At 40.9% G+C, this 24,009-nt stretch overlaps 2 protein-coding genes across 3 annotated transcripts; one reads left to right on the top strand and one right to left on the bottom strand.

Moving 5' to 3' along the window:
- Positions 1-1,842: 1,842 nt before the first annotated feature.
- slc7a6os (solute carrier family 7 member 6 opposite strand) lies at positions 1,843-9,215 on the top strand. The gene is made up of 5 exons (XM_044181903.1): positions 1,843-2,122; positions 2,886-3,215; positions 5,977-6,183; positions 6,958-7,090; positions 8,245-9,215. The coding sequence occupies exons 1-5, from the start codon at positions 1,934-1,936 to the stop codon at positions 8,379-8,381; spliced, it is 996 nt and encodes a 331-aa protein (XP_044037838.1). The 5' UTR covers positions 1,843-1,933; the 3' UTR covers positions 8,382-9,215.
- Positions 9,216-10,345: 1,130 nt separating this feature from the next.
- On the bottom strand, positions 10,346-23,724 carry slc7a6 (solute carrier family 7 member 6). 2 transcript variants are annotated; one of them, XM_044181691.1, is made up of 10 exons: positions 23,570-23,724; positions 18,251-18,833; positions 18,010-18,135; positions 16,649-16,793; positions 16,422-16,545; positions 16,202-16,305; positions 15,926-16,022; positions 15,328-15,477; positions 12,287-12,470; positions 10,346-12,165 (listed from the first exon to the last, which is right to left on the bottom strand). In XM_044181691.1, the coding sequence occupies exons 2-10, from the start codon at positions 18,738-18,740 to the stop codon at positions 12,098-12,100; spliced, it is 1,488 nt and encodes a 495-aa protein (XP_044037626.1). In that variant the 5' UTR covers positions 18,741-18,833; positions 23,570-23,724; the 3' UTR covers positions 10,346-12,097. The 2 variants fall into 2 exon arrangements, with proteins under 2 accessions (XP_044037626.1, XP_044037705.1); XM_044181770.1 differs by lacking the exon at positions 23,570-23,724 and adding an exon at positions 23,391-23,563.
- Between the last annotated feature and the right edge of the window lie 285 nt (positions 23,725-24,009).

Below are 24,009 nucleotides of genomic sequence, written 5' to 3'. Positions count from 1 at the left end.
TTTCTCCTTTCCTGTTGGCTGACACACTGACCACTCCTAAATCCCATTTAGTTTTCCCTTTACCCTCGACCTCATAGTAGAATCTGCCAGAAGAGAAACTCTGCTTTCCCAAGACAATGACACAATATGAAAATCTCTCTGGATTGTCTGGGAGATTCCTCTCTACATCACTGTGATTTCTCCCATTATCAAACAGAATGAGTTCAGGATGTGCTACGTCAGGATCAAGAGCCATATCGTCTGCATACTGCTGCACCCTCTTCAGCTCAGCTTCAAGCAGCTTCTCCATCCCTTAGCTGAGTGTTTCCTTAAGTTGAGCCACAGCCCTTGCCACAGTTCCCTCGTACAATGGCTGTCGGCGGCTGACCTTTGTCCAGTCCTTAGTGGGAAGAGAGGCAGTCAGGGATGAGAAGCTTTGGAGGAGTTGGAGACGATCGTCAGAGCGTGAGAGCTGCTTCACCTCAGCGTTTCTCTTCATCAGCTCGGAGATCTCCTGATCCAGCTCTTTGATGAAGTCTTCGGCATGCTTCGCTGTGGTTTCATGCTTCTTTTTGATCTGTTCAACGAGCTCAGACTCAACAAACTGTGTCAGAGCAGTGAAGACCTCTACACCATCTGTCTCTCCTGGATCATCTGCTGAAATTCTGCCTCTGTCTTCCCCAGAGGGAAACAGGGACTGCAGCCCAGCTGTCACTCTAAGAAACCTCTAATTACACTGGGGGGATGTGACTCCTCTTTTCAGTGTGGCTCCACCTCTTTATACATTTAAACTGGTCATATGACTACACCTGAGAGCAAGCAGCCATTATGTTTTTCTTCTGTCCTTATAGTGACCAATCCTAAAGGCACTGTAGCACTCCTGGCATACGCAACAAAGCATGATAAACCCGCTGGAGCTGTTCTGCAAGACCGACTGGATGTGTCAGTCAGTGTCAGTTAACTCAGACCACAAATCACATTAAATTGTTCTACTGAAAGAACAATATGAAGGAAAGAAGGCCGAGCTGAAAGGACAGTGACTGAGTTTCAACAGAAGTTCACAAAATTGATTTAAAAATAGTAATTCATATAATTCTCACCATCAAATTAGGCCTACATAATCTCCAAAGTTATTTGTACCCTCTTATTTTTTAATTTAATCTAATCATTTGTTTCCTCAAATTACTAGAGCATGCCATGAAATTACTATTATTAATTTATTCCCTCAAACTGACAGTAAAGGTGTATGAAATTAAGTTATGTTATGAGTTGTTGTGGCTGTCAGAGTATTACCATAGCAGCCAACAGCTACATTACAATGTAGCCAGTTTAGTGTCAAGAGTGTGCCATCAATTTTGAAAAATGTATTTAATATACACTAAATTTAAATTATGCTCTCAAAATAGTTTCATTGTTTTAAAGTAATAATCCTGCTAGATTAAATTCAGTGTCACTGAAATGAGAACTGCTGTAACTGGACTTCCTTTAGGGTAGAAACTGTAAAAGACAAATGGTGTGAGATTGAATATGATGAAAAACAAGTCCAAGTTTTAGCTTTTCAATTTCAGCATTAAATTGTAAATTGAATTCATCACAATTTGCATTTTTTGTCATGCAACAATTGAATTGGTAATAATCAGCCACTTCAAGTGTATTGTCAATGTGCCACACTCCAGACTCCAAATAATGAGCTTTGTGCACATATTAAATTAAGGGAACAGATAAAGTAATTTGAGGGCACGCATAATATTCTGACGAAACGCATTCAGTAAACAGAGGATAGGAAATACAGACGAAGCTACAGCACTTATTGACATTCGGCGCCCCCTACCTCCCGGGCTCCGCCATGCTGTGACGTTTCTGGTACCCGGAAATAAAGGCGGAGTGAGAGCTCTCCAAATTTCGTCCTCTCTATCCGCCAGACATACCAGACTAACTCAGACAGAGGGACGACATGGACCCGAACACGACGATTCTGCGAGTCAAAAGAAAAAGGGGGACCGACCCCGCAGATGCTTTGTTGCTGGCGTGCAAACGTATCCGCCCAGAGACGTCCCAGAGCTCAGGCGAAACGGTACCGGAGCCCAATGAAGCCGAGGTGGAAAACTCTGTCTTCAAACTCGTGGCGACCGTAACGACACAGGTGAGAGGCCCGCTGAAGCGCTGCTGGCTAACGTCAACGCAGCTGGCGGTGGAAACGACAAAAAACACGTTAATTTGCGTCTCGGTACAAACGTTACGATGTTGTACAGTTGACGGGCTAATCGCATGCTGACATTAACTACGTCAAATAATAATGGTGGTCGTTGGAAAACAACGCGCCCTCTGTGCTAGTTGTTGTTAGCGTAGCCCGCAGGCTAGTCAACGCTGTTGGCCAACATTAGCCGCACACCAGCCCCAAATTTCATTAGCCTGTGCAATCGTTAGCTCATTTTGTTGATGTGGAACGTAGTTGTGACGTGTTTGCAGGCCTCGAAAATGATTTGACTTCATCCACAATCAAAGCCGTCGTAGCTTTAACATTAGAATGGAACGCTAAGTAGTTGCACAATGTCAAACGTTTCAGTCTCATCCACCACGTAAGGTAATTTGTTTTAGCTGGTAAACATTCTGGTATAATGTTATTATAATCGAATTTGACTGCTTTCTCTCTGCCTTTTTATGCTGTTAACGTGTTTCTGTTCGCTCTGACACTTTGAGAAAGCGTGTGCTTTTCAGTGACGCAGTCAGGATTGGGTTTGAAAGTGGTGAGATGTTTTTTTGAAGGATTGTCTGGCGCATGCTTAGTTTCCTTTTTTTTTTTTTTATACTTGTAACGTGAGGTGTCACAAATTTGAAGTTAAATATCTCCTCATACCCGTGTAAGAGGCCTATAGATGCTCACCTTTTTGTCATCTCATCACCAGGATGCTCCTGTTCAGACGCAGGTTCGACAGGCTTTGGCTCGGCCTCGCATGGCGCATGCGCTGCGCCCTTCTGCTGCCAGTTCACAGCGGATAACTGGGGACCTACGGAGCACGAAGTGGAGCACCCGGAGGGAGGAACGCTACAGAATACTCTCTAGCCACCGTACAGGGCTGTCAAATCCAGCTGAGCAGCAAACCCCCCAGATAGATGCTTCTGAGGGCGTAGAGGAAACTGGGAAAGAGCAGGGCAAGTGTTGGGGTCTTGGTGAAATCCAGGTGGTTGATCTCATACATGAGGATGTAGAGGAACAGGACAAGTCTTCTGGCAAGGTGAGTTGAGCGTTATTGTAGCTGGTTAGAGATGAGTAGTATTAGGATTTTTGTCTGTAATGGTATCATTGCCATGCTGCTTATTGAAATAGATTCTTATTGATAGTTATCCGTCATTTTGAAAAGAGAGTGCCTGGAAATGTTTTCACTGCTTCACTTTTCATAAATGGGTAAATACCTTTTCAAAAACAACAGTCAATACCGTGTAAAACAAAGGAACAAAACAGAGAATGAAACTGCCTAAAGTCTGCTTACGTTTTACTTGAGTCGAAAATAATGTTTGCATATTGCCAGTATAGCAGACAGTATGACAAATTTTAGCCATACGGAACGCATTGGGCTAATATTGCATTGTTGTGAACAAGCTAAAAACTAAAGCTAACTGTATCTAACAGCAGATATCTGTAGACTTCGAGGCCAGACTAACCAGCCCCTCCTCCTGTACCAGTGGTACCTGCTCAGCAGTAAATCCTTTCACGTTCATGTTTATTCTGCTCTGATTTTCTTTTCCTTTCACAGCAATCAAAAGGAGCCGACAAGCAGTATTGACTAGAGTAGTACTATTAATACAATTCTAACAAAACAATTCCCATCCTGACAAAGATTAAAGGTCCAGTGTGTAACATTTAGGAGGAGCTGCTGTTAGAAATGGAATATAATTGTTTTCATTAGTGTGTAACCACCTGAAAATAAGAATCGTTGTTTTTATTAACTTTTTTTTTTTTTGACAAGCCGTTTTTTTGACAAGCCGCTATCTACAGAGGGCACGGCTCCAGACCAAACTTTTTTCACCACCGTCCCAAAGAACAATTTTAACTGTCCCGAAGTGAATGTAAACTGTCCCAAAAATGTTGTTTCTTTACTTTGTTAGTATCATCTGTAGTTGTTAGTGGCATAATAAAAACAGCATTAAAATGTTGAGGAAATCAATAATTCTATTTATTTTTGAAAGACAAAAGAAAGAAATAGGTTTAAAACAAAACCTGAAAAATTATCTGTAAACTGTCGTAAACAGAATTTACCGCCTACCTCGACCACCTGGCCCATACAAACACGAACAAGTCATGGGACACTGATAAGACAGAGAACTGATGAATGTCATGCAGGCTTACAAAAATCATATTATGAACATTACTGGCCATGCTGGCAATTATTTGTCAACTAGGAAAGCTACCATGGCTTTTACCCTGTAGGCCGACATTGTTGATTGTTTTGTCAGCTGATAATAACATGGTTGCTGCCGCTGGCTGACAGATTCCACTCCATTTCAACAGTTTTCCCGGCCCTCGCCGTTAAGCAGTGCTCCGGCGCACTGAAATGGAGCGGGCCCAGTGTTTAACTCCGTTAGCTGTAAGCACACAGCAGGACTCTGCTGCCCACCAGCTGCTAACAGCTAACTAGCTCGCCTCTTGCCAATTTCAACACGGATTTGTTGTTCACAATGTAGCATTATCAGGGAAAAAATACTATACTCTCACACAGCCAGGGTAGCACCTGGCTAAAGTTAGCTAGCTAGTAGCAAGCAGCTGGTTAGTTTCAATCAAATGATGTGCTCGATCTGTAACCAGCGCAACATATTTGTGAGATCCTGCCAGCAAGCCACTTGTGACTGAGGTGATAGATGGACGGGTACCGGAGGAACATTTCTGAATCTTCATATAAATACATACAAAAATCCTTCCCGGGGAAGATCTCTGTTCGCTCCAAATACATTTTCTATCAGCCCCGGTTCAACGGGACACCGTTAGTCTCGAGCCCTGACAGAGGGAGCGGGTCCCATTCCACGGAGGTTGCCATGTGGCACCGCCATGTTTCTACAGTAGCCCCGAAGGGACAAACCAAACACTGGCTCTAGATGGGGCCGTTGGCGAGTTTCTCAGCCACTGTAGTTTCTCCTACAAGCTTGGGAGGGTGATGCGAGCGGTATTCAAATGGTTGCAGACTGCAATTTCACTGCTAGATGCCACTAAATCCTACACACTGGACCTTTTTATTTATTTATTTATTTTTTAATGCCTAATTCAAATTTTATTTTGTAAAATGGGTTACAGTAAGTCTGGCAGAATGTTTTATAGCAGTGCAAAGCAGGAAAGTGTTGTTGTTGAAAAAGTATCCTGAGGAAGGTGAGTAACAAAATCAAAGTATCTGTATTGGTACTGGTATTTAGTTCTGGGGGACAAGACCCAGTCCTACCACTGAGTGCTGAGAGCTGCTTACCAGCATGCCCGCCAGGGGAGGGATGGGCTATACTTTAGTTGGTGCAGCAGCAGCTTTCTTCATGCTGTCAAACATTGCACATTTATGACAGTTTGTCCTTTTTTATGTTGCTGGTGTTACTCCCATTACACAGTAGCTGTTGTGCAAATGCAGCGAGCGGTAACTATATTTCCATTCACTTTGCTAAAGGGAGCCCCAAACTGAGTGTTTTAACCTGTCTGCCTTAACACCATGCTTACCTCCCTCTTCAGTCAGAGGGAATCACAGTACATTTGTACTTGTCACCAAAGGCTTTCAACAGAATCGACTGTAAATATATAATAGCTTATTAATTGTTTAAGCGATGTTTGAACACAAAGAATAGATCTGTGTGGTTGTGACATATGGCGCACAAATGCTTTAGTTGTTTAGCTCCTTTATCGTATAGTGTGTTAACTGCCTTTGTTAATCTGTTTGAGGTTATAAGGCCAGGCATTAGTCATCATTGCTAATATGGATAGCCTCAGTAGCGATTCATTTATTCTCTCGCTCTATTTTTGTAAAGACGCTGTCCTCAGACCCAGAAGTGATCTTGTGTAACAACACCAAGCTGCTGCGGGAGCGTCTGAGCATATCTGGAGAGAGACTGGGGGACGAGCACCGGGAGCAGGACGCTGCCTACGTCTACGATCTTTACTACCAGGAAACGGTCGCACCAGGGTGGATCCAGGACATCCTGTCTGTCAGGGCCTACGCCGATGAGGGAGAACTGGTGTGTGTGGATGGATGGACGGACAGATGAATGAGTGCTGAAATCTGAGTGAGTGAATGAACACAGGGGTGAAGTAGAGAGTAGACATGGGGAAATCTGTATTTGGGGTAAATCAGCAAGGGTCAGCAGCTGACATGTGGCTGGTCTTGACTATATTACAGGTCTTGCCTAACTGTATTTTGCCCCCTGCTGTCTAGCTTGTATTTGCTTTCTTAACTCAAAGCAGTGGCCCTGGATCAAACACTGCTTTAGGCCAATCACTACCATATAAACTTGTTTCTCCACACGTTGCTGTTCTGATGTGGCAGATGAGACCACCATATGGAAAAATTGTATGTACCTCAATAATATTGTCTTAAGTGTATTGGAAGTAGCATTCAAAACTATGGGTGACATCTCTTGCATTGTTATTTTGGCCAATAACATTCCCAACAGGGAGCTTTTTCAAATGTATCTTGCATATTTTAAAGTGCTCAGGGGATGATTATTATTATTATTATTATTATTATTGACAATAATAATCTTTAAAAAACAAAACAAAAAAAAACAATTTCTCTGAGGACACCAAAACCAAAACAGGGAGCTTTTTCAAATGTATCTTGCATATTTTAAAGTGCTCAGGGGATGATTATTATTATTATTATTATTATTATTATTAACAATAATAATCTTTAAAAAACAAAACAAAAAAAACAATTTCTCTGAGGACACCAAAACCAATAATGAATCCACAAAAATGAAGCTTTCATATAAATGGGTGGTTGTTTATCCCAGGTGCCTGACCTTGTCGTTCATGAGGAGGAGGTGTATGAAGACGACGACGATGAAAACGAGGAAGGCAACTGGAGGAATGACTACCCTGATGAGGAGAGTGACGCAGACAGTGACAGAGAGGAGCGCTATGGTGGTACGTATTTGTGTTGTTTAGATCTTATTTGTAAGTCACTTCTTAAGTCTATTTGTTGGTCAATTGGCAGATATTTGTTTTCACTTGAAGTATTTTTCTGTTGGGAGAAATACTTATGTGCTTTTGAATGTCACTGGCAGCCATAATGAGAGCATACTGAAATCTCTGAAAGTAATGGTTACCTAGTGTGTTTATATATCTACCTACCCACCAACCAACCAACCACCTAGATTTAGGCCAATAACTGTTGAGCCCCACTTTCTCTTAATTCGGAATGACAGCTATTAATTATTTGTAGCTATTTGGCTACTCAGTTTGAGGTAGTGTGTCATCATTGATCATCATCTTTATGATGTTTTTTTTTATGAATAGTTAGATTAAAACAATCTGATGCCGCATATTTGCATCACAGTGCCATTTCAGTTAAAGACAAATAACAGGACTCCTTGTCTTGTCCTAAAGGCAGGACACACATTACGACTGTTGAGCCGATTTGTGAATGTGATTTGCGTGTGACAGCTGATCGGACCAAGTTAGTCAGTTGGTGTTGACAGTCAGCAGATAAAAACATGACGTGTGTAAAGATTCTAATCTTAAGTCTCGGGATCCAGTCGTTCTCATAAAGATTTTTCAAAAAAAAACGTTTTGATATTTGCGACTGACATCGGCCACCGATGACATCACTTGTGTGTCACCCAGTGGAGACACGCTGGTAAATAAACAGCTTTACCTGACCTGAGGTTAGCTTTGTTTTTTTACAAAGTTTGCTCACCTACAATTCCGTCCATAGGCTACAGTCTGTGTTGCCCACGCTTCTCCATCCTGGCTCTCACCCAAACTCTGAGCTGTTTTCCATCCATTTTTGGCTTTTCAGCGCAAATTGCACTGCATATAAACAGTGCAGGCTGCTGGCTGCTGTCAGTGTTTGTTTTGGTACAAGAACAAACATGTTGTGTGGTTTTCTCATACAAGTCTAGACTTATCTCAGCCTCCTAGAAGACTTGAAATTTCACCGGCACATCACTGATGTGTGTCTAGAAAGACAACAATGACCGTTTTTTCTAAAAATCATTTTAGTACCAACCGCTTTTCAATAGTTTACTTATCAAATTCCTTCCTGTCGTTCACTGGCTGATTCTGTCTCGTGTACGCAGGTTACTGGGAGGAGGAGCACTCGTACAGCCGGAGAAGCTGGCAGCGCTACCAGAGCGAGGTGCTGGGCTGCCGTGATGACGCTGAGGAGGAGGAAGATGATGATGATGATGATGGAGACAAATATGGTTCAGATTGATCTGTCCCTTAACCCAGACCTATCAGTGGATCTCCCCAATGCCCCCTTTCACAAATAACACCACACTCATAGACATCTGTGTAGGTGAGAGTGGAGGAAAACAAAAACGGCACATAATGGAAACATGCCTGAAAATATGTACTTCAAGAAATCTCATCCCAAAGTGTAGCAATATGTGTGTAGCACTCATCAGATTTTAGAAAATTGCAAATGAAATTGACTGAGAAACATCCTGTCAACACCAGTAACAAAACCCTACATGTTCAAAAAGTTAGATTTTTATGTGTATCAAATGTGTACTAAAAATGTCTCCCAAGTTTGTCAACCACTACTGGTTCAGGGGAAAAACAGAGATCTTTATCGGGTGAAAGCCATCCCTCTCTACTACACAGATGATGGAGTAGGTGTTATTTCCAGATCCAGAGTGTTTTTTTTTTTTTTTTTAAACTGGTGAAGTGAACTTGTGTGTGGGTGTTTGTTCAAAGTGGATGTGTGTTAGAAATGTTGCATATTAGTGTTATGTGCCTGGTATGCTTTGTGCCATAAACACTTATGTTAATGAGACGTCTTGGGCCGCGTGTGGTTGCAATTTAGGGTGTTTGCATTTTGTGCATGGTAGTGTGTGTAGGTATAATTGTGCGTGTTAAGATTTTTGCATAATGTGAAAGCGTGGTGCCTCAATTTTTGTTGTGGGTGTGTGTGAGTTTGGGTCAGAAATTCCCCTTTTTGAAGTTGATTGTTTCTCTTGGATGCTTGTTGAATTGAACTTTTTGTAAATATGTAGATGTGTATAAAAAGAAAGCTTTCAAAATAAACTTCAAACATCTCAGTGTCGATTTTTGTCCTGCATGATTAAAAACACGAACTGTTCAGTTAGAAAAACCTACTCAAAAGATAAGTTTGGACATTCTGCATAAAATCTCATAATTTCAAGATCCAAAGAAAGTATGCAGTCCAGTAATCCACATCTGATAAGCTGTTTTGCTCAATTACTTTCCTGAGGCAATGCAGTGTTAATTTTATGAGGTTATGCTAGCGACAGCAGGTATGAAAGCTTCGCATGTGGAAAAATCAATGTAGAAAATCAGTCCCAACTGATCTGAAATTCTCAGTGAGGCGAAAGTGTTGTAGGCTTATGATCAACCTTTTTTTTTTTTTTTTTTCTTTTCTTTTCTCCTGGAAATGAAAGTCTTATTTAGGAAATGCTCATCTATCCTAACCTGTTAAGAGTTCCTAGCAGACAGAGCATTTTAAGCCAAGTGTGGGGCGGACGGCAGAGGAAGGGTTGAAATGTGAACATTTGATTGAAAGAAAGCTTTTAATAGACAGATTGGATGCTCCATCTACAAAACTGCCTGCACTGTTTGTCTCATTTCATGCTTCATTTAACAAACAGCAGTGATTTTTGGGATGTAGCAATTGTGGCTGCATTACTGAACATCAAAGCTTCAGTTCCCTTAATATTCAACATGATTCATGATTACACATGACTTGAAAATGGTTCAACACATTTTAGTTAAGGAGGCACCTCGTGGCCATATGGCACTTGTGTGTATGTCGGACTACTGGACCAGGAGCGGACCAATGCTAAAGTATGATCTAATTAACGGCACAAGATGAAACGCTAGATTGAAACCAAGAGGTGCCATTTAAGAGGAATTGGAATTTAATTTTTATTTTATTATACCAAAGTGAATATGATCTTCATCCCGTGGACGTTTACCTTGTCATACAAATGGCATTGCATTGCATAGTTTTTCTACCTCAAATTGTATCTAAATCAGTCATTTTTAATGTTTTGGGTTCATGGATTTATACAGTAACTATTGGCAAAAACTCAACATGTTTGTAATTTAATTTAAAAAATGTTGGAAAATGGGGATTTCATTCACTCAGCCTGGAGAGTCTCAGGTGACAACTTGTTGCTAAGCGTAGGTGGCTCCCTCCATGAATAACTGAAAACCTTTAGTATAGGAGGATTTTTTTTTCTTCTTTTTTTTACTTGAGACCATTTGGAAGTGCAAAGGTTACACAACTGAACTTAAAGTTCTTGAAACAGTCACAAAAGTCATTAAATACACCAAAGAATTAAAAATAAAAATCAGACAATGACACTAAAAGTACACAAAGGCAATGCCATTAGGATGATGACTCAAAATCTTAACATAGCAGCAGACAAAAAATATTTTCTTCCCTTTTTATGCCTAGTCAGGAAATGAACATGATAGACAATTTATGATACTTTTATGATACTACTTTATGTTACAGAGAGTGAGGTCCTGACCGCATCACTGCTGTGCCAAACAGGGGCGTTTGGCACAGCCCTGTACAAAGGCATTCCCTATGGACCCCTCCCCGCATCCACAGCTATTCATTCTAGTATCTTTGTGCATACTCAGTCCCTTTTGTCCCCCCAGTCCTACGCCCCCGGGGCCAATAATGACAGTAAAGCTCATCCCCTCATGTAATATTGCGAGTATTGCTAGTGTTATCTCTGTTTCCCTGGAAATACATGGGCTCTGACTAATAAATGGAAAAAAAAAACGTCAGTAGACTCCTATGTGATGTAACATAGTTTACTCCTCCAGCATGTAGGCCGACCCTTAGTAACGACCTAGCAACAGAGAAAATTTCTAGTCCCTGCCGAGACACCCAGCCAGCTTGAGGTAATGCGTTCTAGAGATCGTGGGATTTCCCAAACTGAATAAATACCACACATCTAAACACAATACTGCCGTGCTAGCTCAATCTTGTTGTAACTAAGATATCTGATGAAAAATAATTCTCCATGGATAGATTTGGCAACTACGTCCGCGAACTTCACATGTAATTTTAAGCTAGTGGCGCCGAGAACAGAGTTTCCATGTGATCCAAACATCTCCAATAACTCAAGAGCGTTGTAAAGTCCAAAAGTCAGAATGTATTGAAAAAAAGATAGATGTTATCATTTCCAAAATTCAAAACATGTTTTTATCTGATGAAATATTCTGCTTCAATCCATGTTTGTTGGCGTTTCAAAAAACGAAATTTTTACTGTGGTCACAAAAACTGTTTGCTCGCCGAGGCACGCACCTGTATTAACGGGGCGGTCTAGCAGCAATCTAACAGCACCATAACTTAACTTTATTAAATTAAGTTGATTTAATTAACCCCCCCCCCGATTATTTTCACAAATCGTGAATATAACAACATATATTATTATATTTTCATGAGTATTTGTTGGATAATTTGCTGGTTTATAAGATATCTTGTAGCCTACTGGTTTTTGCTCCAGCTCTGGCAGTTATAATGTTGCCATGGAAATGGCGGAGTAGTATTTTTAGCGATGAGCACGGTGTGCTGATTTGAGCACGGTCTAAATGTCTAGTTGACCAATCAGATAGCTTGGTCGGAACTACTTGTTGTATAATAGAGGTCATGTGATGAAGAAATGAAACTAACAATAGCCACAATATGCAGTATAACAGTACTGTCTATCCTTACGGTTGAAGTCCTTGAATGTCCTTGAATTTCAGGAGATATCAGCAAGTGAACGTGTGCATCATGTGGCAGCATTTTCAGTGTTGAAAACAAGTCAATGAAGTCTGAGCGCTTCAACGTGGTATACAGTACAATAATCCTTTTTTTCACAGAATTATCCCTTGTCTGGTCCCCTGGTGACTGTCAGCTGTGAGGATGCAGAGGCTGCTGGTTAAAGTTTTGAAGTGTCATGGATGCTATTCACTTTTGTCCATCTCTGTCAGTACACAGTAGCAGGTGTACTGGGTGAAGTGAGTCAGAGAACCTGCAGTAAGAGACATCAACATGTTAGCCAGGTGAGCCTACGTTGTTGAGAGAGGGCAAGGAACGAAGCAGTTGAACTGAAAAGTTGTTGCCTAAGGGTGCTGGATGTGTGGTAAACTCACCCAGTAGCTTGGTGATCATGGGCGGTCGTTTGGACTCTGGTAGATAGATACCCAGGAAGTAGACAGGAACCCCTGACAGGGCAATGGCAATGCCAATCAGAGAGTTGATGGTGTCGCTGTATAGAGGAACTGCCACCAGGAAAACAGCACACAGACAGAACACCACCGGGTACAATAAAGTCAACTGCAGAGAGAGAAATCAGGAGGGAGACTGTGAGCTACAAACACAACAAAAAAACTTTGTATAATTTAATTACATATATATAATTAATAAAATAATTAATGATTTCAAAAGACATATTCAAACAAATAATAAATAAATACAATAAAGTACAACAACCAGCTAGAAGAAGATACAGACTGATGTTACATTCAGTCAGTGTAAGAATGTTTACTCCAGAGGTGATCACTTTGGTAACATCTTTATCAGTCATGACAACAGGAAGTTCTTATACACTAATCAATACAATTTATTTATTAAAAGTTATTAACAAAATACAGTGTTTGCAGTACTGCTATAGCAAGATTAATAATGCTGTTAAAAATAATTGTCTATTTACCTTTCTCCTTATATTTTTAGCTTTTCCCTCTGTTTACAATACAGAGCTTATCCACAATCCATCAGCTTAGCCAATATGAATATGGAAATAACTAGAGTTTTAATAATAATAATAATAATAATTAAATTTTATTTATAGAGCACTTATCAAAACAAAGTACAAAGTGCTTCACAACAAGATAAATAAAATACCACAGTGAATGATGAAATATAAAGAAATAAAATACACAAAAGCAATAAAATAAACAGACAGCTCAGGTAAAATCAGGATATGCTTTCCGATAAAAATGTGTTTTGAGAAGAGACTTAAACGAAGACACTGACTCACAACCTCATTTCTTTGAGCAAGTTGTTCCAGAGCCTCGGGGCCCTGATAGCAAAAACTCTGTCCCCCTTAGTTTTCATCCTGGACTCAGGAACAGACAGAAAACCCTTGCCCGAAGATCTCAAACTACGTGAATGTTCATAAGGGATTACGAGGTCTAAAATATAGTCTGGAGCCAGGCCATGAAGAGCCTTAAAAGTAATCAACAAGATCTTAAAATCAATCCTAAAACCAAAAGGGAGCCAATGTAAAGAGGCTAAAACAGGTGTTATGTGGTCGTACGTCTTGGTCCTGGTTAACAGCCTAGCAGTTGAGTTTTGTACAGTCTGCAGTCAGTTCAAAGTTTTTTGATTAAGACAAGTGAACAGGCTGTTACAATAATCAAGGCGTGAGGAGATAAAAGCATGCACAACAGTTTCTGCATCACTAAGATTTTAAATAGATCGGATTTTTGCAATTTTTCTGAGGTGATAAAAACATGATTGGACAAGCTTAGTGATATGTTGCTCAAAACATAAATTGCTATCAAACAGGACACCAAGATTTCTTGCAACAGGCTTGATATGTTGTGACAGGTTACCAGTAGATGGCAGTATTTGTTTAGTGATGTGTTGGGGCCCAATAACAAGGATTTCAGTTTTATTTGAGTTGAGGTGAAAAAAATGTATCAACATCCAATTGTTTATGTCAGACAGGCAGGCCTGCAGGGAACTCAGCGTACTAAGGTCAGTGGGCTTGACAGGGAGGTACAACTGAGTGTCATCCGCATAACAATGAAAGGAAATACCATGTCTGTGGATGACATCACCCAAGGGAAGCATGTATAAGGAGAACAGTATTGGTCCCAGAATTGAAACTTGAGGCACACCGTACTTGATATGGGAAAAGGATGACTGAAGTTATTAATGCTGACACAGAATTTCCTACTGGACAGATAAGATGAGAACCAGTGCAGAACTAGTGCAGTGCCAGATATGCCCACCCAGTGCCTCAGTCTGTCTAAAAGAATGCCATGATCAATTGTGTTTTCTAGTCTTTGGGTTTGGTCTATTTTTCAGAGGAGCTATGAGATCTAAGGTTGAAGAACACAGGTAGTTAAAATAATCAACCCACTCGTTGGTGTTGGAGGAATCAGGAAACACATTGCCAGGAGAATTTAACAGTGTACAGAATTTTGAGGCACTATGCTCATTAAGGATGCGTGTGTACTCAGAGCGTGATAAGACAGTACTAGCAGCCTGTAAAAGTGCAACATTAGTTTTTAAAAATGTTTTATACTAATTTAATTAATTAATTAATTCAGCTGCATATTTAAATGGATCCATAAGGACAAAGCTGCATTATTTGTTTAAGTTTGCAGTAGGAAATTAATTGATTTATATGTGACACTGGGAAAAAATATATAATTAACACTCCCAATATGTTCATCTTCTTCTGCAACAAACAAAACAAGCACACTAACGACACCAACAAAAGACCAGCATCTGCTAAGGAATAAACAGTGTCTATGGGAAATGCATTTGTCATATTGTGAAACCGTGGCAATGGCAGACAGTTTCTGTCTCCACTATAATCTTCTTTGGTCATGGTTAGTATACCAGGGTATCATGATCAAAGTAACGATTATTGATCACATTTAAATTACTATTCTGCACAGAATTTGCTTAGTCTGCTACTACTCTGACCCAGAAAGTGGCAGAAAATGGACGAATGAATGGATCGTAGAAAAGGTTTCAGTCGTAGTCATCTGGACACTGTTTTCAGAATCAAGACGTTTCGGCTCCCATCCGGAAGTCATTCTCAATTGTGAAAAAATGGAACGGGAACTCAGAAATTTAAGCTACTCTGTGTTACATAAGCCCTGCCCTCAGGAAGGAGTCTACCTGAGTATCTGTTGATTAGCTAGCTTCACCTGAAACTGACCTAATTGTTTCCATGATGGGCCAGTAATCAGTAATCAGGCCTATTGTTTTCTGGCTGCACCTCCCTCATCACTGTTAAGTACCTGATTAGCATATGATTGGCGTGACCAAGGTGCTAATACACTGTGGTAAACTTTGGGCAGATTGAATCTCAGACCACCATTTCTGTTCAAAGAGGGGTTTTCTTGAATGGATGGATGCATGGGATTACACAGGTGTGTTTAATTGGTCTTACCTTGAGAGGTCTGGGTCTGTCAGGCTCTTTCCAGCGGAGGTAGATCTGCCCGGCGATGGACAGACCCATGAAGAACCAGTAGCTAAAGCTGTAGTAGTTGATGAGTTGGAAGACGTCCTCCACTGTCAGGTAGATCAGTGACATGATACACTGGGCAGTGGAGGGAGGAAGAAATCGAGGATGAAAACAGTGAGAAAAAAAATACTGTTAAAGATGTCAAAGAATGTTACAGTTTTCACTGCAATATGAAGATTCCATTATTTTCACCCCTTAAATTATCAATATTTTCATTTACCTGAGGTGGATAAGTGGTTCAAATAAAGAAATATCTTTATTAGCAGACAAAGAGCTGCCAGATACTTTTAGTTTCCATTAACATCAAAATCATATTCTATTTTTTTAATAATGTAACATAAGTTTAGCATACAATAAAAAAATATTTAAAATGGTTTGAAGTTTCCAACTTCAAATCAGCTAATACAATGAAGGAGACTAGTAAATGAGAGGGCTCCACCTTACAATACTACCACCATTACTACTACCATTACGTGGAGGTTTATAATTATATAATTGACATGTAAGTGATCCATTTTCGTACATTGAAGATCAGAGCTGGGATCGGAGTGAATCTCTGTATGTGGATCATGGACAGAGCGTCTGGAAGGTGACCCTCACGAGAGCCCACGAAGAACAACCTGGACACAACAAACATGAATTAAGATGGATAACATGACACCATGCAAAGTGTGGTCTTTTATACTGGTCATATAAAAAGAGTAAATGATAATTACAAAATAACCATTGCAGATTTTTGCAGTGCTGCTCAAATCGGTGTGTGTGTGTGTGTGTGTGTGTGTGTGTGTGTGTGTTCTACCTGGATGCAGCTATAATGGAGGCGTTGAGGCCTCCATAGCAGGACAGAGCCACAGCAATGGGGATGGTCCAGCTCATCACACCAAGAGTGTGATCTGCAAATGTCTGAACCAGAGACAGAAACTGGTTTTGCAACTGCACTTTCAACTCATACACGCGCATCTTGTTCTCCATCTGATCTTTTTTTTTGTAAAAAAGCACTATACAGTTAGTTTACTCACCACTGCCACTGCATCACTGGCCAGTATAGCACTAACATCCAAAACAGCATAGTAGGCCACATTGGTGAGGATGTATATGATGGTGACAATGGGCATAGAGATGGCGATGGCCAGAGGCAAGTTCCTATAACAACAGGACATTGGATCATTACCAGGCTGATTTAAGTATTCTGGTGGGCCACTGCTAATACTTTCTACTGAAGAGGAAACATAAAAGGAAAAGTTACCTTTCAGGGTTTTTGATCTCCTCAGTAACAAAGTTGAGGGTGTCCCAGCCGGAATAGGAGAAGAGGGCAGAGTAGAGCGCCAGCGCAATGTCACCAGGATCTGTAGACGATCCCTGAAAGGATGATTCAAAGTTGGTTGTGTAACCTAAGACAGAGCCAAAACAATTTAAGGAACAATCAGTGAAATCTTATTGCATCCATGTACAAAATGATCATATAACTGTGCATTTGTGGCCAGTCACAACAGTTTTTGCTCAGTCCTTGTCATTCCACTGCCGATGGCTGCTAAGATTTCAAACCTTCTATAAAATCTGTCTAGTCTGTACTGTTGCAGCAACTGGTTTTCAGCCATGACAGTATATCAAACCAAAGTTATGCAAGTATGTCACAAAAGTGAGCTCACAGAGGGTTTAACCTATGACTAGTAGGACTGTTGTATGAATGGTACTGACAATGCATCAGCCGGTGTAAAATTTGTAGTTACCTGGATGTAACTCCAGTTCTATGAGTATGTGCGGAGCCCTGTAACTGGCTTCGCTATTGGTTTACCCTCTGAGGCACCGCCTCGGCACCCTAAAAAAAAAGATCTGCCCAAATTGGAGAGGGGGGGTAATAGGCACCCAGTGCCCTCCCCTTATGTAAACCCTGTGCCCCCCTACCCCTGTTGCAGCAGATGTCTCCCCAGATGATGCAGCAAACACCGAATGAGCCACTGACCCAGCAGTCATATCCCTGAGATACGACTGTACAAATGTCGAGGTCGAGGACCAAGAGGCAGCTAGGCAAAAGTCCTCCACTGAGACACCCCTGAACAATGCCATAGACAAAGGGATACCTCTGATGGAATGCACCATTTCATTGTTATTGTAGTTATAATATGGAGGATGATGATCTGTTTGTGTTGTTCTCTTGTCTTTTTTTTTTGTCTGTTAGTCTAATTGTTCGTATGGTTAGCTGTTGTCTGGGTCTAGTATTTGTGTTGTGTACCTTTATTTTTAAGGGTAACATTGAGTGTGTAACCTGACAGATAAATGTTGAAATTCACCAGCCACTCAACAGTAAATCATTATTTTGAAATCTGAAATCTACTAGCCACTTTCATATTTTACCAGCATTTGGCTGGTGGCTGGTGCTAATTTTAAGAACACAGGACCACCACTGATCACAGTGCAGGTGGGTGACAGAGGTGGTGGAGGAGAAGACATGTTTGCTGGTGTTGTAGTGCATACCGGATGCTATCCATGTCCTGGAGTTTTCCTTTAACTGTGTGAGCCAAGCAAAAGTTTGAGCCTATGACACTTTCAATAGTTATGGCATAGAGGAACACTGTGAAAAGGTGAGGACATAGTGACACCACTCACCCTGGCACAGCTTGACGATGCCAGTAATGATGATGGTGATGAGGGCTGCCACCTTGGCATAGGTGAAAATGTCCTGCACGCGGGTGCCCCACTTTACATAGGCAGAGTTGATGAATGTCAGTAAGCCTGGGGAGAGAGGAAAGTTTCATAGATGTTCTTGGTATTGCGTCTACTCCTGTGGAACAGCTAGGCAGACGTGAGCAAACAGCAATGGGACGCAGAGTAGATCAGAAGTACTTACATATACACGCTGCAGCGATGAGCCTGGCTGCTGCATATGGTGGTTCACATGTTGGAAAGAGCGGCTGCACCAGGTAGTTTGCAAATGTAATGGCAATGACCGCCTGGCTGGTGGGCTCAATAATCAGCAAAGATGTCCACAGACGAATGAATGCAATGAAGCCACCAAATGACTCCAGGATGTATGCATAAGATGCCCCTGATTTGGTGATGGTGGTGCCCAGCTCGGCATAGCAGAGGGCCCCCACCACAGAGAACAGGCCCCCAATGACCCAGATGACTAGCGACAGCCCGTAAGAGGCGCTGTAGATTAGCACACCCTTGGGGGAGACGAATATGCCAGAGCCGATCATGTTCCCTACGATCAGGCTGACTCCGTTGAGCAGCGAGATCTCCTTCTTAAGCTGCATGCTCTCTTTGGGTGGCTCCAAAAGATGGGAAGAGTGGCCAGCACTGCCGTTCATCTTCTTGGATTCTTCACAGTCGGCCATGGTGCCGTCGTCTCGGGGCTGAACCAGCGGGAACTGAGGACCGGCTGTGGACGCTACAGGCCCTTGTCCCTTTCTGGCAACCTCCGGAACAACCTGTCCAACAGATTCAGATGTACCAAGTCATTTTTGGTGACAAGTAAAGAGGAGCTCAATGCCAAATGGTGAGTCAGAAGAGTCTCCTGGTATTTAATCTCTAATGTATCAAACACTGGTAAAAAGAAAGGTCATGACTTGAGCACAGAGGAGGCAGGGAGACAGGAAAGAGGTCTGTGATGAACATATAACAGGAAGTGGAAACATTAACTGCAGAGGTAGAGAGGAGGAGAAATACAACATAATGGCAAACAAAACTACACAAAACACCACTAAAAAGGGAAGTGCCATAACACAGCAGTTTATTAAGCATTTCATGCAACTGTTCAACCTTTTTTGTCATGCCATGCTTTGTCAGCATCTGCATTCTTAGAGAAAATGTAGCCTTTCACTAACTCAGTATTTAAAATCCACTCCCGTTACTCAGGCCTAATTTCTGCCATAACCAAACCTAATCAACCCCCCTTTCCCATCCCTCACCCCTTTTGCCCCCTTGTGATGTGTTCATCTGTCCTTTGATATAGCAAGAAAGCCCTGTGGGTCACACGCTGGTAGTCACAGTTAGTTGAAAAGACATGAGCAAAAGACCTGTGACCACATTTTAAAGGTCATGGTGTCTCAGAGCTCACACACAAAAACAAGACATTAAGATACAACGCCGAGGAAATATTTAAAACATCGTCACTGTGACTGTTTTGAGGGATTAGCAGAGGTATTGTTATATCAGTCAATTGTTATCTACCTTATAATTTCATGTTTGTCCTGTAACCACATTATAACTTATGTTATGAGGGACAAATATAGTGAAATTGGTCTGAAGATGGTATCATTTCAGAGAATGATCTGAACTATCATATAGGTGAGGGAGCAGGTTAGAACAGCAGAGGTAGTGCGGTATGTAATGTAGGTGTGGAATGTACAATTTACAGGACAATAACATAACTATATCAGACTGAAGGGCCAGTTATCACAATGGGCTGGTGCTTGTGTGTTATGTCTGTGTGCATGCGAGGTGCATGCTTCAGTTCAATCATTAGGCATCTGTTCCACATGCGCAAACTCACCACCGCACCACCTGTTTTTCTGACGATAACAGACCAATCAATGACACAAACAACCTCACTGCTGTTAACTTGAACCTCGTTACTCAACAACAGACACTTTCCCCACACACAGACCAACCGCACTATCCTCCTGCATGCTGTTGGCCTGAATTCTGAAGTCTTTATGTGTGTGTGTGACAGGGTTTCAACAAGTTAAATTTAAGACATTTTGAGACCCTTTTAATACCATTATGAAGACCTATTTCACATCCATACTGGCAAAAAAGTCCCAGAATTACTTGCAAAGTAAATGAATCTATTCACATTCAACATGAACATTCAACCTAACATGACTACACAGAACTGTGTGTACACCAGAGTAATGTGTGTGTGTGTATGTGTGTGTGATGGCAGGTGTTTGCTGGTGGCTTTTTACGGCGACTTTGAATTTGAGCGTTTTCCTGCACAAGGGCGGGCTTCAAATTTGTTATTTTCAACAGGCTCCAACCAAGCACTGTTCTCGAGCCAGATCTCGCTGAACTTGCACTTACCCGTATGAGATGAAAGTAATGTTAACATAAACAACTTTAACTTTGCGACACACTGGCTGGGTGTGCACAGTTTGCATTAGGCTAACGGTTATCAGAATCAGAATCAGAAATACTTTATTGATCCCCGTAGGGAAACTCTTTGTTACAGTAGCTCGCCTTTACGTCAGTGCACACAGGAGAAAACGATATTATACACTATAAACAGGTCAGAAATAAATTAAGTAACATGTTGGTATAAGTATAAGATAAACTAAGTGTCGAGTACCAAGTGGGTTTACTGGTAGATGGTGAAGTACAGTATAAATACAATGTCACTAATTATGTAATAAATAATAGTAAAAGCGGAGGTGCATGTACTGTCGAGAGTAATTGAGGTATATCCGTAACAATAAATAAGAAAAACTAACAAGGGAAAACTAATATTGCACTTGAGGAGTAAACAGAATAGAAGTAAACAGAATATTGCACAATTGGATCAAGACAAATTTTTTTCCCAAAAACACATTTAAAAGCGAGACTGAAGTTAATGCAGCTTTATAAAAGTAACGTTAACTTCATAATCCAATCCATTTTTGAGACTTGTCAAAATCGTATTTAAGACATTTTAAGGCCTAAAACATTTTGAGACTTTTTAAGGACCTGCACAAACCCTGGTGTGTGTGTGTGTGTGTGTGTGTGAACTTGTGTGTGTCAGCCTGTGAAATGCGGCAAGTGTTATGCAACTCAGTTAACAATCCTGAAGAAGACATAACATAGATGTGATGTACAGTAAACCTTGTGACACTGCATGACTCTGGTGCAGTACTTTGACATGTCACTTTGATGTTTTACTAAGATCACAGATTCCTTAAAGGTTCAGTGTGTGCTTGGAAGGGGAGGGTGAGGCGAGTGGTATTCAAATGGTTGCAAACTGCATTTTCACCGCTAGATGCCTCTAAATCCTTCACACTGGACCTTTAATACGCTCACTGGTAAAGGTCTACGATGCTTTTCATGTGATTGTGATGTCCTGGGTTTGAATTTGGCCCAGGGCCTTTGTCGCATGTCACCCTCCTCTCTCTCTTTTCTCCATTTTCTAATAAAGGCTTAAAAACCCCAAATAAAAAAAACCTTAAAAGACAAATGGGAAGCTGTGCATAATGCAGAGTAAATCATTTTCCAATTGCTCTTCTCGGTTTTCTTTTATTATTGTAAACTGAATATCTTTGGGTTTTGGACTATCGCACTATTTTCTTATAATTTATAGACCAAACAATCGATTACTGGAGAAAATAATCGGCACATTAATCGATAATGAAAAGAATCGTTAGTTGCAGCCCTTACATTGATCATTTTGTAGCTTTATTATTCTCAACTAGGGTGTGTGTATGTGAGCATGTGCAGTATGTTTGTGTCTGAGAAAGCTAGATCATTATCATCTGTGGCTGCAAGCCATTTGAGAGATGTTTTCAACTCAGCGAGTAACCTGAGAGGCCCGGTGTAGGACGAGGGACGAGCTACAGCCATTCATCTGCTCTTTCACTTTTCTTTTTTTTGTGACATAGCCACAACAGGCGTGTTTTCTATTTTTTGACTTAAATATTTGACTAAAATCCATTACCAAACCTTAGTATTCTGTTTTCAAACACAAAATGTCATTTATAAGAATTCCAAAATTGGATATATCGTAAAGATGTTGTAACTGCGTCAACTTCAACAAGGTCAAACCATTTTAGTCAGCATCTTACTGCGATCAGAAAGGGAGCAAATTCAGCAGAGGCTTAGTCCAACCTGTATTATATGTGAATATGATATGGTTTTTATATATATCCACCTATTTGCATAATAGTTCTATATTTAGTACCTATCTTTGTTCAGCCTTGTTGTTCTTGTTTTTAGCTGTAGTATGTCTATTTCTATCTTCCTGTGTTTGATACTGTGTGTAAGTACATTGAGAGCAACTTAAAAACTGAGTCAAATTCCTTGCATGTGTACACATACTTGGCCAATAAAGCTGATTCTGAAGTAGCCAAGTGGAAAAGTTGGTGAAAACGGCCAAAACTAATTATATTCTAATAGGAATCTCATGGCACGCTCCTGTTACAAATGCCAGAGACAAAAATTTACGACAGAAGTTTCTGATAAAAAAGGAGGATGGGTACAGGATGGGTATTGATTACTTCTGCTGCTACCACTGATCTGATGACCTAAACCTTTTGGATTAGCTCATTTCAGTTATAAGGCTAGGTCAGTAGGGATCAGTCTATTTGCTGATATGATGTTAGATATATATTGGGAGACCCATGTCTGCCAAATAACAATAAACATGATCATTTAAAAAAAAAAAAATCCTTTAACGTTACAAAACATCCCGGGCCGGCGTTTTCCTACTAAAATAGCCGGTGTCAAGTAACACTGAATTACTACACCGCACTTCCGCTTAGGACTTTCAACATAAAGTCACAATTATATCGGTCACAACTTAATTGGAAATAAGTTTGTTTTCCCTGTCAAACAGTCTTTTACTGAATATGTCATGTCAAGTTTATTAGTATGGACCAAACCCACATGTGTAACATATCCGCTTTACGGGCCACGTTCCACGGATAGCTGTCGTGCAACAGCAAAACAATGAGAAAAAAATATATATTTGCTGTAATTAGATAGCTATAGATAAATCTAATAACAGGCGTAATGATCTCTTTAAAATAATAGGCCTATTTTTGTACCAATTATAACAATCTTAGCTAGCATACACTATTTGAACTGGTTAGCGTAGTCTTTCACTGACTCACTGCACATCACTCGATTCCTACTGGGGCAACCCAAACGAAGCATGTCTGCATTCACCTCGCCTCAATGAAATGACACAGCCTGTCGCAAAAAAACCCCCAACACAATTATTAGTCATTATTTGTCACTGCTAATTGCTAACAGAATTAGAAGCGACAAACTGGCTGTATTTTAAACGTGAACCTCCTAACCTCCGGTTATCTGCGGTTAGCTTGCCGCTCCTCCTCCAAAGGACCTGACTTTTTTTTTTTTTTTTTTTTTTTTTTTTTGTCCCGTCGCTGTGTCTAAATTCAGGTACATCTATCTTCGAATACGCGGACATTGTCCCGCTTTAAGAGAAACATTTCCTCGGGACATTGTCCAGTCTTACCCGCGCTGGTTTGCCTCCTGCCTCCTGCCTCCTGCCTCGAGGTGTTGACAGCCAGCCAGCCAGCCAGCACAGCGTCCGCTCACAAATGCATCAGCACCCGTAAACAACTGGCTGCTGCGCCGCGGCGGACACGTCATGTGACGCTGCCATACTATAGGAGCATCGTGAGACTACAGCATGCATACATATGTTAGGAACGGAACATTTCTTCTGTTACTGAAAAACAATTTTGTCATTCTTGACTTAGATTTTTTTTTTGTGATACTGTACCTATAGCAGAATTATGCTTATTTGTATTATCTTATTGTTGTTATTGGCTGATTTGCCATTTCCCTCATCATTTTCTCTCTATTATAGTAACAGAAACAGTCCCGTGAGATTGCCTGACGCTGCTAGTGTGTGAAGAACAGACATGTAATTAGAGCGAACCTGCTGAGGGG

The sequence above is a fragment of the Siniperca chuatsi genome, linkage group LG1 (genome assembly GCF_020085105.1).
Source record: "Siniperca chuatsi isolate FFG_IHB_CAS linkage group LG1, ASM2008510v1, whole genome shotgun sequence".
Classification (NCBI taxonomy): Eukaryota; Metazoa; Chordata; class Actinopteri; order Centrarchiformes; family Sinipercidae; genus Siniperca; species Siniperca chuatsi.
This window is presented reverse-complemented; position numbering and strand designations above follow the sequence as displayed.

Coding starts and splice junctions, on each gene's coding strand:
- slc7a6os (XM_044181903.1), top strand. CDS start 1,934: ATGGACCCGAACACGACGATTCTGCGAGTCAAAAGAAAAAGGGGGACC. Junction 2,123..2,885: donor TGGCGACCGTAACGACACAG/GTGAGAGGCCCG, acceptor TCTCATCACCAG/GATGCTCCTGTTCAGACGCA. Junction 6,184..6,957: donor ACGCCGATGAGGGAGAACTG/GTGTGTGTGGAT, acceptor TGTTTATCCCAG/GTGCCTGACCTTGTCGTTCA.
- slc7a6 (XM_044181691.1), bottom strand. CDS start 18,740: ATGGCCGACTGTGAAGAATCCAAGAAGATGAACGGCAGTGCTGGCCAC. Junction 16,306..16,421: donor CCAGTGATGCAGTGGCAGTG/GTGAGTAAACTA, acceptor TCTCTGGTTCAG/ACATTTGCAGATCACACTCT. Junction 15,478..15,925: donor TCCCAGCTCTGATCTTCAAT/GTACGAAAATGG, acceptor TCCACTGCCCAG/TGTATCATGTCACTGATCTA.